Genomic DNA, 13,911 nt, shown 5'->3' with positions numbered 1-13,911 from the left:
TATTGGATTGTTATCAAATAGGTTTATAGGAACTATCCAAAATGATACTTCCCTTGAGAGATGTAATGATATATGTTGAAAGATTGCCTGATTTTGAAACATCCCAGCCTTCTTTTGGGTGTATACTGTATGACCATACATGGCTTCTGAAATCAGAAAGGTACAAGTTTGTGTCCTGGGTTTCCATGTAGTGTCTGTGTAACTTTGGGCCATATTTCCTGATCTGATAAATGATTAAGATAAAAGTTAACTCAGAATTTTAAACTAAAATCAGTTATCCTTGAAAGTGCTAATACAGGGACTGACCTAGTAAATGGCGCTATGTCAGCAGTCATCTTTATCATGGTGTGTTATTCATTTATATGTTACTGAATACATACAGGGAGTATGTCAATTAGGATTTTTGTAGTAATTATTGTGATATAAATTAATGTATATATTTTTTGTACTCAGTTTCACTGGATTTTGTATAAGGAAGCTCTAAAGTTATGAAATTAAATGGGTGATTGTCATTTTCTGTAATTGGAGTAGATTCCATCACTGGGGATTATCTTATTTTGGTGATTTGTTTTTAAAGAAAGGCAGCGATATAGCTCAGTAACTAAGAGCACATACTCTGGATATAGACAGATCTGCATTCAAGACTGGTTCTTGAGCCTGTTAGCAGTGTGACTTTGGGCAAGTGATGTAACATTTTTATGCCTCAGTTTAAGAGATTGACAAATGGTACCATATACCTATTGTAGTGCTTGGGTAAGGAAAAGTTATGTTCTAGGAAGAAGTGTGTGACAATATGTGTGAATTTTCACAGGTAACCCTTCTTTTCCTCAGTGAATTCTGTGCTCAGCCCTACCCTAAAGTTGTTGAAGTTCTTCCTTCCCGCCTCTGAAAATGTAAGGGACTGATAATTTTGGAATGGGAAAAGCAAGGAAAGAGTTAACCAGGCAGAAGGGATAACACAGGTCCTGAAACAGGTCAGAGTATGGTACATTAATGAAAACAAAAGGCCAGTGTTGTGGAGCAGAGAGAGAGAGAGAGACAGACAGACAGACAGCATACGCAAGTGTTTTTCATTTGTTTGTTTTCAGATGGTCGTTAACTTGTTCCAGGCATTTATTTCTCAAGCTAAGCCTTTTTTTCTGGTATGAAAATCCACAAGTCTTTTCAAAATTGCACTCTGGCTCTTCAGGTGAACAGTGAGAAAGGATGAACTCGGGACATCTCTCATGGTTAGAGTTCCACGGAAGGGAGAAATAAGCATTTATCTGAAGTTCAATATGTACATTAATTAATTGGACCTGACTATTTTGTTGTATTTTTGCCTTCAGAAATCATGGCTGAATCACAGTGCTTATTCATAATTTGATATCCCTATATTTGAAATTTGTCGGTAAAATTGAATAAAGAATCCTTGTTGTGGTTTGAAATGCCTTGTTCCTTACTCTGCAAGATTTCACTTTCGGGGCACTCACATTGGACCCATTCATCGTACGCATCTGCTCAGTTGGTAAAAAGGGAGGTTAAAGGGTCCAGAAGTGAAATCTTTTATTTCCTCAACTAATTTTGGGAAAGTGCCTGAAAGTCTAGTCAAGTGAATTAAAATATTATTTCTAAGGTATTAATTGTGTGGAGAACTCTTGCATATCATTAGATAAAAGTGATCTCTAGGGCAAAAACTTAAGAAGACTTTCTATACCACAAAGAAACTAAACCCTTATATTACCTTTGAAATAGAAGCATGGGATGATGAGTTGTTTTTTGAGATTGTAGAAGTAAATGACTTCTGGAAGATATGGGAAATCTTGTTGATCCAGAAACCCTTTATCTTTTATATTTTATAAAGCACATTGAAGAATGACATTTAAGAACAAACAATTAGTTGAATGTCGAGATGCATACTGTTAGGTTCTGCATCTTTATTAATATTCTTCTATTCTTACATTGGAAGATTTTTGAATATGCTTTATATATTTTCTAAATGCTTTATTTGTACTAATGATGCTTTTTATTTTGTTTAGTACAGTTCTTTAACCCAGTTTTATCTCCTAATTTTTTTATGATTCTTATATATATTCATAAAGAATTTACATATCAATCTAAAAATATAATGAATCTGTACATTTATATCTATATTTGTACATAAACACACACACACATATATATATATATTCTGTCCTCAAGGCCTTTGCATATTATTATTCTGCCTGGAAATCTCTTACTTCATTTCCTCAAAGAGACTTTGCTTAATTACCCAATCCCACTCACAGCACCCTGGACTTTCCTTCTTGATACTTAACATATTTTATATGCTAACACAAATTTTAATATATAAAGAAAGAATGTGAAACTTGAGATTCATGACAGCAGGAGTGCTGTCTGTTTTGTCAAGCACTGTTTATCCAGAACTTAACAGAGTGCCCTGTGTATAGTGAGCAGCCTGCTTGTTTTTGTTGGATGAATAAATAAATGAAAGAATGAATATCTGTGAGTATTAAACGCCATGTTCTATGGCACTTCCAAAATATCTGTGTCACTTATGCTGTAAAACAATGCAGTATAGGGAAATGAAAGTATATAAGCACAGCCAACGCATGCAATTTAATATTTTGACTCATGAAAATAAAGGTATGGTACTTTGCAAAATGTACTGCACCTAATAGATACTGGATAAACATTTCTTGACGTTGCTTTGTTTTTGTCGCAGTGCTATTGTTTTATTAAACCAAGGAAAGGTCATAATCATTAGGAGCTTCAGCGTTAGAGATTCTGTATTCGCCACTGAAAGTCCTGTTGTGTCAAAATTACACACATAAACATAGATTTATTTTTGATGGTTGCAGGAATTATTACTTACCACTCGGGAAAATAGAGCCTTACCAATTCTATGGAAAAATAGTCTTTGATGAGTGCATTTCTCTGCCCATAAACACACATTCTATTTCTAAGGATGTCGAAGAGGTAGTCCTGGACTAAAAGTCAATAAGAAAAAGAAAAAGAAAAAGAGGAAAGTAGAACTGTCAGCTTTTCTCTTCAAATGCATTTCAAGTTAGGGCTCTACTTGAGTCTTAAGAAAAGATAGCATTATTAAAAAGTCAGTCCATCAAACACATTTGAAATTAATACCTTGTAGTACTTTTCTGGTTGCCAGTCATGTTTCCCAACAAGAATATTTAAAAAATGATATCCCTTCCAAACTGACCCTTCATTCCTAATTCACTGGATATAACTTATGAAACATTTATCAACTGAAGCATTCAAAATAGTTGCATTTATATCTTGATTTGTTTTTATGTTTTTAAAAGATTTTTTTTAACATATAAATATGGACCAATTTTGTTACTTACAGTTTAATTACTAAGGTAACATTTACCATGGAGAGGACTAAAAATCACTATCCGCAGTTGTTTGGTCTATTTATCTGGAAAATGGTTTTGCTCTCTGCTATGGATATTTGGAACATTAGAGTCAGGCTGTAATTATATAGTCAACTCTCCATGAAAATGATGGGCCTGGGATACAAGTAAATGAAATCCACAAATAACTCCAAACCTCCTTTATAGGAAAATCTTTTCTATATATATATCAATTCTGCCAACAACTAGCAGAATTGATAAAGCTGAATATCCTTTCCTTATCCAGCTCCTGGTGGAGATAATAACGAGCAGTGTAATGGACCAAAGATAAGGAGTCAGGAGGAGCAGAGAAACAAAGGTTATGATTATAATCAGCACCTAAAACACAATGTTTATTGCACATAGTTTCCCGAATGACTGTAAAATGTGAGCAAAGCTAATTTAACACCTAACCATGGGCTTTAAAAAACAGCAATAAAAAACAAATCAAAATACAAAAATAAAAAAACAACTAGCCATATCCGATAAGCCCACTGCACCTGGAACAAGGTTTAACTCTATCCAGTGTGGATGTTACATCTCCATGCAGCAGCTCGGAGGGTTTTTCGTGATGCCAGACCACTAGATTGAATGTTTATGAGTGCAAACCAGAGGTATTATCGATAGAAAATTAACTATGTTAAATAGGTCATAAAAATTGCTCATTTTTTTTTGTTCAATTTGATTTCTACTTGTTCATTATTTGGGAGAAAGAAAACACATAAGGACACATTTAAAGGTTAGTATTTCCACTTCATGGTCAGTGGTATCTCAGTGGATGGGAATACTGAATCAATGAACTCACAGAGAGGGATCCTATTCCCTATTTTGCTTAAGTTAGCTTTATGTCATTCTGTGGCTGTCATGGTATCATGCATAAGACTGCTGTTTGGCCCATGAGAGAATACCATAAAAAAGACTTGTTGACCTTTCAAAACCCAGGCCCACACTGAAAAACTTCATAAATGGATCAAAAATGTCTTCTCTCACATAAAGGATAATCCATTATTAACCCAAATGGTGAAACAAGCAGATATCAAAATAACCAATGTCGGAATTATTGTCCCTTTCAAGGATACATCACATAAACATTCAGTGGGCCCCTTTCATACCAAGGTTGTTTTGGTTTTAATTTCATCTAAGGAGAGAATTCATGTGAGGAAGTGGAGGCATTGATGAGTTTTGGTTTTATCACCAGTACACAGGATCTGACCATCCTCATGAAGAAAATTCACCGACCTTCTGTTGACTTCCCACCACCAAGTCCAGCCCACCTGGTGAGACCGGGATTCCTACTGCTACAGACAAATCCTTCCGTCCTCCCCCATGCAGGGGAAGTGTCATAATTTCTTTTGAAGGAGCATATCTGGTTTAAAAAGTCCTCCCAGATAACTCTGATACCAACCTGGTGGGATGTCCCTTTCCTGCTCCTTTGTTGGAAAATCTTAAAAAAAAAAAAAAAAATCCTAGAGTTCATCTATTTTATAAATAAATAAAGTCTAAGACATTCAGATTTACGTGCTTTTGAGGTGTTTCCAAAAATTCAATTACTAATAATTCATTTTCTAACTTTTTCCTGTCTTAACTGCTTTGCCTTCCATTTAGGCTTTTCGTAGAACTGTAATATCTTTGAGATGAGAGAAAATGTAAAGGCAAATAGTCTTTGTTCGACATAGTCAGTGGCAAGATAGTTTATCCCACAGTGAGTGTGATTAGATTTTGGGATGTCCTCTCTTACAGTGAGCTAAAATGCAGATAAAAACTGTGAGACAGAATTTCCCAAGGATTAGGTATCAGGTGCTATAATTTTGATCAGATCTCTTACTATTTTTAAGCCTTGCCTCCCTCATTTATATAATATATATGCTGTTTCACAAGTAACTGTGAATGTCAGTGAGATCTTATATGTTCTAGCTAAACTTCAATGGCTACGGGATTCCAGCATAATTTCAATTAACTTCCACAAATTCACTAAAAAGCAAGCTGTTGGGTTTTTTTTCCAAAAGTAAAGATAGTAAGAATAGTAGCTCACAGTAGCAGAAAAACCAGTAAGTGTACTAACAAGTTTATATCTTTATATGTATTATCTCCTCGAGAAAAGATGAAAATGTTCTGGAATTAAGTAGGAATGGTTGTTGCACAACCTAGTAACTATATGAAAAACCAATGAATCAAATGCTTTAAAATGGTAAATTTTATGGTATAGGAATTCTCAATAATATCTCAATTTAAGAAAGATGAAAACAAGCTGTATGTGAAAGAGTTTATAAGATTACATATGTGGAGGTAGTTTGCTCGGTGCAGTCAAGGGTACAATAAGGAATAAGCCAGTCTGTTTTTTTCTTTCCCTCTCAAACTGTTTAGAAGATTACCAAGGAATTAAAACAGACACATAAAAACCACCACCTAAGACAGTGTGAAGGTCTATCCCAGGTTTGTGGCATTGTATTAGGTACTCTGAGGACCAAGAAATGAGTATACGCCTCCTGGTGGATATATCCTGTCCAGATACAATTTCATGGGAACAATATGAGCTCTGCAGAACCCTAAACTCCATACTCTGTAAAATGTGGGTTTCTTACAGTATTGTTTGTATGACTTGGCTCTTATTATACCCTTAAGTAGAATGGGAGATATATTAGAAAATATATACTCTTCTGCTTCAAGATTTGATGAGAAAATGAAAATACTACCTTCTTAGAATGTTACCCTTAAATGAGATCTTTGTGAGATAGCTTGACCCTATGTCTCACTCACTTCTGTTTCCATGTTGTGTGGTGCTAGGAAAAGCAACTAGAAGAAAAGAAACATACAAGAAACAAGAAATGTGTCTTTTGTAGCAGCCCTACCCTTGACTCAGTGCTCTAAGTGAGCATTGGTTCCATAACCTTTTCCCAGGACACTGACACAATTAAAGTCATTTTTAGGAAGCCCTTTCCGACCTCATCAGATCCCAGTTCCAATGCTTATTAGCCATGTAGTTTGAGGCATATTATTTAAACTCTTGAGCAGATACAGAGAAAAGCATGTACAAGTCTTGAAAGTTTTAGTTACTGTATAGCTCAATATCTGGCACCCATGAACACTCTCACATTAGGGTCTGGAGAGAGGGAGGGAAGACAGAGGGAACATATCTTCTCCACACCTGGGTGTTGTAGTGATTGCAGGATGGGTGATTAAATGCTTCTTTCTAACAGCAATTGGAAGCTTCCCAAGACCTTACAGAATGACCTCTCTTCCCACCCTGCAATACTCCAGTCTGAGAAGCATCCTTTCTGATGCTCCCTTAATTCTCTTTCGGCTATGGGTACTTGCTTACACTATTTATCTTACCAGTTTGATTGAAAGTTTTCCTAATGGCAGAGAACATCTTTGCATGTTTGTATTGTCCATATACATTTAGCATTAGGCAGAATATATACTGTATAGTCCATTTATTTATTAGCTAAATAAATAAAAATATGTATTATTATATGGGGAAAATGGAAGACAAGACAGTGGTAAACTTCTTGTTTCTGAAATGGTGTATTTTTGGGGGTGGGTGCATTTCCAATATAGTACCAGGTTAAAACAACAGACCAAAACCACTTCTAGGCATTATGGACCATCTAGACTGGCAAACATGGTCTCTACCAGCCCAGTAGGAACATTAAGCCATTAACTTGGATGTGTTTGGGGGTTAAATTAGCAATGATCGGAATCTGTATTTGTTTTGAGATGGGAGAACAGGTAGTTCTCTGACATCCTATTCCATGGCTTTTCCTCAAGTGACAGTGGCCACAGACCCCAGAGACCTTTAGATATTTGCTCCCTGGTGACAGTTAATCTCTGGAGGAGCAAAAATGAGAGTTCAACCTGACTCCAATTTCAGTTGGTGATTTAGAACTGGACCATGGGAGTTCTTCTGTACTGTGAAATGAGCACAAGTATGGAGTACATTTGAAGAAATTGTCAAGTTCTTTCCAAGATGGGTTGCTGGAGTACAGGGCTGCATCATGCTGTAGGCAGGTGCTTATAGAGGATAAACGGGACCCCCTGCTAAGCTCCATGCCCTCCTGGATTGTGTACTTACTCATCTTTGTTCAGTTCTACTCTAGGAAAATCGTAAACAAACAAAAACATAAAAAGAGAGAGGAAATATTTTCATTTTTTACTGGTCTCTTTTTCTGGGCATTGTTGAACCAAACACTTCCACATCACAACCTGGGTAGAAGGGGAAACAGCAGTGGACTAAAATTATATGTAACACATCTGCATGCCATATATAGGCTAAATCTTTATATTTGAGATATGCCTTTAGATATATTCATATAGCTTAAAACTATTTCTGCATTTATAACATATGGACAACTTCCTTGAGATATGCCCAAGATACTGAGCATGAATACACCATTAATCTCAATCTTGGTTAAAATATATGTTTTCAAAGGTATATGTTATTATAGATTGAATTAAACTACGTGTCAAGCTATGATGCCACTCACTAGAACTTTCAGGTCCTTGCTTCATGTCATGCTTTATGGTATTTCTTTATAACTGGTCTATTAATATAAACCTTTTTCAGGAATGAGCTTTTGTGAAAATCAATAATTACCTTTGTCACTATTTATTTAATGAATCCACGGAAAGACTTCATTAAATTATATAGGCACATTACTGATACTCTCATAATAGATTTTTGAAATTATGGTGTGGGTCATTTATCCATTTCAAAGAAGATACAATACAAAAAGCTCAGTACATGTCCAGTGAAATTACTGCTGGTTTTGCTCATACAATATTCATGAGAATTTGGGGGAGACATTCATATTTAATCCCAGAGAATAAGAATATGAAATGAATTCTTTTAGATTGTAATTATTGGTTGGCAAGAAAGTTTAGCAAGTTTTATTGTTAATATAATTGAAATGATTTGCTATCCTGTCAACATAGGAGGGGTGTGTTTGGGACATATTTGCAGATTATAAATGCAACCACAAATATTGGCACATTAAATATGCTTGATATTAATTTTGTGGTTTTAATGCATTTTTATTTATTTGGTCTCAGGAAAAATATAGATCCCTTGGCTATCATTTATGCTTAAATTGTTTTTCAAGGGTGGGGTAGATAATGTCTGAATTAGGGCCAGATCTGTTGCTTGAACCTACGCTGGAGTATTCAGCTCTGTTCTAGCTTACTCTGGGGAATTGAATCCATGTGATATCAAAGATGTTGGAAGTTAGGAAAACAAATCCACAAATCTTTCTGGAAAGAGATGGGCACCATTTAAAAGTCTGCAGTTCTCCAAGAATCACCCTCCCTTACCATTTCTTGAATGCTTTTTACACTGTGTTGCAAGAAATTAGCCGGCAAAAAATCTGGGAATTTCTACATCCCTAGAAAGTAAGTGTTTTACATTTCCTGTTGCAGAAGATTTAAGGAAAAGGCTCAGGGACCTGTTTCAAATTTTGGTGCATTGTGTACCTTCAGCTTTGTAACACTTCTATTTTTGGAACGTGAACCTTCTTAATGATTACAGCTGTGATGAAAATAAACTATTGTAGCTTTCCTGTCACCAGAGGACAGCAGGTGGAGAATTTCAAACATTTCTTTCAGTCTGTGCTGGGATAAGGGGCATGTCTACAAAAGAAGAGACCTGAAAGCAGTGGGCAACTCTATAGTAACAAATGTCTTTATGTTTCTGTTATATTGAAAGAGCTGACTCCTAGGATGTAACAGGAATTTAAACCTGCTCCATGGAAATGTTTCTTCCTGACCCCCAGGGGAGTCAAGGGCAAGTCTCAACACTACTTTGCCCCCTCTTGGATAGAAACAAGATAATCTGTTGACTTCTACATATAAAGAGTGTAATCTCAGTTCTTTTCTATAATAATAAAAACCTAAATTTCAGTTGAAACGTCTCCCTTACCCTTGCTTGGGCCTCTCTTGGAGCTATCACTTGCTCTGAGAGGGAGGATATGGTTGTTCCTTCTCTTATTTCCATGATTTTCACTTCTCCTTGCCTCCGTTCCTCCAGGATGAAGCAGAAGGAGGAGGAGGAGATGGAGGGCAGGAAGATTCTTTACTTGATTGAGGGGGCATACTGGGGGCACTGTGGCAGGTTCTTAAGGATTCCTCCTGCATCATTGGGGTTTCTGTGCTTGTATTCCCCTTGAAGTTGGTAAACGCACTGCCTCCAATCCAGGCGGTCACTTCAGGATCCAGACTCAGACCCTAGAACCCGTCACAACAACCTCAGCTCTTTTTCTGCTGACTTTCCAACCGCACTACCACCCCAACACCATTCCAAGTGTCCCTCTTAGACAGAATACAACTCAGTTCTATGCTGGCTTTCCACTGTGAAGTTCATGGTGCTTTTCACATTTCCTTTGTCCCCCAAACTGGATGCCCAAGTGGCCTTTGGTGCAGCAATTTCTCTTTACTGTGCCATCAGGACATCAGGCGGTCACATTCTCTCCCTTTGAGGATTTCTCTGACAAAAGTCAAACCCTGTTTTGCTACTATCTCACTACATACCTACAGATTCCAGGAGACCCATATCAAGTTTTCTGCCAATACCCATTGAAGGCTTTTTCCCTGTACTTGATAAAGAAAAAAAGTAAACTTCCACCTTGGGGGTAGATGTAAATTACAGCACATCTCAGCTCTCTCCAAAAAATCGTCTTCTAATTGTTAGTCTCCACTTGGCTTTTCCTGCTTCTTTGGTGGCTGGAGCTAGGTAATTAATTCAGGGTTCTAATGCAGTTCTCAGTACTCTCCTTTGCAAGTTTGGCTTAGCCAATCTTGTACCTCATTTTGTAATATGTAAGCAACTATACTTCTTGACTTCTTATCATCTTAAGATCTCAGCTGAAACTGAAGCTCAAAAAGTCCATCTTAACATCTTAGTACAGTCAGATTATCACTTGTTTATTGTCCATTATAAATTTATACTAAGCAAATGCTGATTGATATGTATCTACTATGTGCAAAGCACAATATGAGGCCATGTGGTGCTCATACTCAAGCAGAAAAGATAAAACAAAGAGGGAAGAAGAGTTACATTTACTAAATCCACTACAGGATAACCCAATCTCCCTAAAATTCAACCTTATTTATTGATTAAAAGCAAGGACTCTGGAGCCTGACTGTCTGGGTTCCCATCACAGCATTCCTCTTTCTAGCTATGTGACATTAGGCAAGTCACTTAAACACTTTGTGCTTCAGTTTTTTCTTCTGTAAAATGGAGATAAAATAGTATCTTCTCCCTGGGACTGTCATGAGGTATGCCAGAGTAAGGGTTTGTAGAGTGCTTAGAACACCATATAGGTGTTCCAGGATTTAAATGAAATCCTTAAAACATTTCTCATAAAGTTTTATTGTGTGTGTTAGAAAAATATATGCTATTTAAAAATTTACTAAAAATGAAAAAATAGGAAATCTTCCAACATAATGAAACAGTAAGAGTCCACAAAATGACCTGTGTTAAAAAATTAAATAAAGAAACAATATCAAAAATAAATCTCCAAGCTGCCCTCTTAGCACAGCAGGCAGTGCATCAGTTTCATAATCTAAAATAAATCTCCACAAGTCCTTGAATTCAGAATCATGATCATTATGGTGGGAAATTAAAATAAGTTTAGGGGAAGAGAGTATGCCAAAAGGCTGGGCATCTATTAAAGTTGCCCTACCATTTTGACTCTGTTTCCTAACAACCGAAGTCAAAAAGGAAACATGATTCTTTTTAGTCACATTGTCTATCAAGCTAAAAACAAAATAAAACAGTTTAAAACCATACTATCTTCAGGTAAGATAGAGATCCTTTATGAACACTAAGAAACAAGAATGAAAAAAAAAAACATTAACCAACAAATCTTTTAGACCATCTACACAAAGGAAATATTTCCCTTAAACTAATGCGAATTTATACTAAATTTTCCTATAATAACCCTCCCTGTAAGTCAATGCCATACTCTTGTTGCCTTATTCAATCATGAGAATCCAGCAAGAGGTCAAGAGAGCATAGTCCAAGCATTCAGGTTTCTGATATTTTGACTTAAAATTTCTACACGAATGGATGGACTGCATATCCTTCAACCCTTCTTCCCTCATGTCATTCTTCTCAACTGAGGTTTGATAAAAGGTGAGCAGCAGACAGTTTGAGGTTATGTACTCTGACAGTGTCTTGCAGTGCAGGTTTTCTGTGCTAATGATTAAGGGCAAATCTACGTGCTTTAGAGATCAGCTGAGCTCATGGTAGAGCTGGCAGTCCTGCTGTTAGAGGATGCTTCTATGCCAGAGGACATAAGCACATGCTTACTTTACCACCATGTATTATCAAATTTTAAAGTTAGCAGCAGTAACTTTGCACTTAGAATGATTTTCAGTGCTGCTTTGCATACTTTTGAGAGGAGGTTATTTTGGATAGTCACATTTTAGCTTCATCTTAGTTTAAACACAAAGTAAGGATGGGGAAACTGGATTGTAGTTCCAGTAATATCTCTAATAAATTACGTGACCTGAACAATTCATTGCATCTTCCCATGCCAATAGTTTCATCATTTGTCAAATGAAGAAACTGAATAACTTTCAGGCTTTTAGCATTTGGTGACTTTACGAAGAAAAATGAAGAAACTGTACTCATTATTACCTGTCAGCTGCATACCTTTGGAATAATTTTATGTATTGTAAGCATTTGTCAATTGGCTGTAAACAGACTCTATTGCTCTGATTCCATCAGTTATTAAAAGAGGGATATTCAAGCCTCATTTTTCTTATGAAATTGGAAGAGTGGATTAAAGGAGCTATGTTAAAGGACATGAAAGCTGTCCTTTCATGCCAGCAGAAATAACCTCCTCTTTGGTAACCTAAGGGAAGAAGGCATTCAGTTACCTTGAAAGTATGTCTTTTAGAAATCCATTTCCCATGAAAAAACGGTCTCAGATTTACCCAAGTGTAAAGAATCTTGGTTCTCTACGTGCAGTTTTCGGGAGGAAAACAGCTATTGTTGGGAGCCTGTTCTTAAACCCTGTTCTACATGTGGATTAATTAGTACAACTTAGTACAACTCATCTTTTCCCTCCTCCCTTCCAGCACCAAGGAAAAATTGGAGTTAAATTTAATGTGGGGACAGATGACATCGCCATAGAAGAGTCCAATGCAATCATTAATGACGGGAAATACCATGTAGTCCGTTTCACGAGGAGTGGTGGCAACGCCACGTTGCAGGTGGACAACTGGCCAGTGATCGAGCGCTACCCTGCAGGTAAGCCAGTGAATGTGTATCTGGGGACAATTTTATGGAAAACAAACAAACAAACTGGAAAGCAAAGCCCTGTTTTGCGTCCGTTTCACCAAATTTGGGGTTTTCTGAGAAGCCATCAAGTATTTATTGAACTTTAGAGTCTTGTGAATGTAATAGTTGTCCTAAACTGTTCTTGATACGGTGTATAAATGGCATTTTATAGGAGAACTTGAAGGCGCACGTTATTGTTTACAAAATTGAGGACATCAGTGAAACCTAAAAAAATGCACACACAAAAGGCACACGTCAAACCTCTTTTTACTGGATCCTTGCATTTGAACAAAGGAAAGGCTTTGTCAAAAGTAACAAAATTAAAATTTAACACAGAGGGAGAAATATTACAATGTTTTTCTCTGAGAGAAAATAAGGCTATTCCTTTGATGATGGTGCATAGCTGAACTCATGAAATGTGCAAGAGGACCGAGGGACAGTCAGAGAAATGGTAGAGGATCTAGAATAGCATTAATCAGCAGTTGAGATAGCCTGTATGTAAATGAAGTTTTTCCACTGCCGTATAATCACAGGGTTTCATAAGAATTCTCTAACACCAATATTACTCATTTCAAGTTTATAAAATGAATCTCAAGCTCTTATTGATAAGATAAAAATGATCTTGTTCATTGTTGGCATACTTTGTTAGTATTACATTATTGCAACAAAGGCAGTGGATTAGAAATTTAAACCAGTGTTGCTTGTGGTTACATATATCCTAGAATAAAAACAATATGGTATTTTTAAAGTAAAATTCAGTCAAAGTATACTGGTATTTCACTGTAATCCTTTATCCTCTCTATATTTTAGTACAAACTGTGTTACTAAAATCTTCCGTTTTATTTCTCTCTGCTCCCCTTTTAGATATGACAGTGTTTTTAATACAGCATATCTGTAGCACAGAATAAGGAAAAAGTATAAACTAAATTGTCATTCATTTTTTGAAATAAAAACGATTGCCAAAATATATACACAATAAATTGTCATTCATTTTTCAAAATGAAAATGATTGCCAAAATATATACACAAGCTCCTCTATTAGAACTCCTTTTATCTTGGAAGAAATAATTTGATGAAATAACTGCATTTTGAAATAAATATCAATTTTTCCCCATACTGACTCACAATTAGGGAATTAAATGACTTTCATGTCTTTCTGGATCTTTTCTGATTTATAAAATTCTACATCTTCAAAATCCAGTTCAAACCTATTCTTTAAGCCTGGTGCTTTCAAATGTTTGC

The 13,911-nt window shown here is 36.1% G+C and overlaps 1 protein-coding gene across 21 annotated transcripts in view; it reads left to right on the top strand.

Annotated features, from left to right (window-relative positions):
• Positions 1 to 13,911, top strand: part of NRXN1 (neurexin 1) — a 1,149,661-nt gene that overhangs the window by 965,469 nt on the left and 170,281 nt on the right. For all 21 annotated transcript variants that reach the window (XM_077134200.1, XM_077134199.1, XM_077134208.1 and 18 more), the window contains one exon: positions 12,468 to 12,639. In XM_077134200.1, coding sequence (XP_076990315.1) covers positions 12,468 to 12,639 — 172 coding nt within the window. The remainder of the gene's footprint in view (positions 1 to 12,467; positions 12,640 to 13,911) is intronic.

Source organism: Tamandua tetradactyla, chromosome 17, assembly GCF_023851605.1.
Source record: "Tamandua tetradactyla isolate mTamTet1 chromosome 17, mTamTet1.pri, whole genome shotgun sequence".
NCBI classification, from domain to species: Eukaryota; Metazoa; Chordata; class Mammalia; order Pilosa; family Myrmecophagidae; genus Tamandua; species Tamandua tetradactyla.
This window is presented reverse-complemented; position numbering and strand designations above follow the sequence as displayed.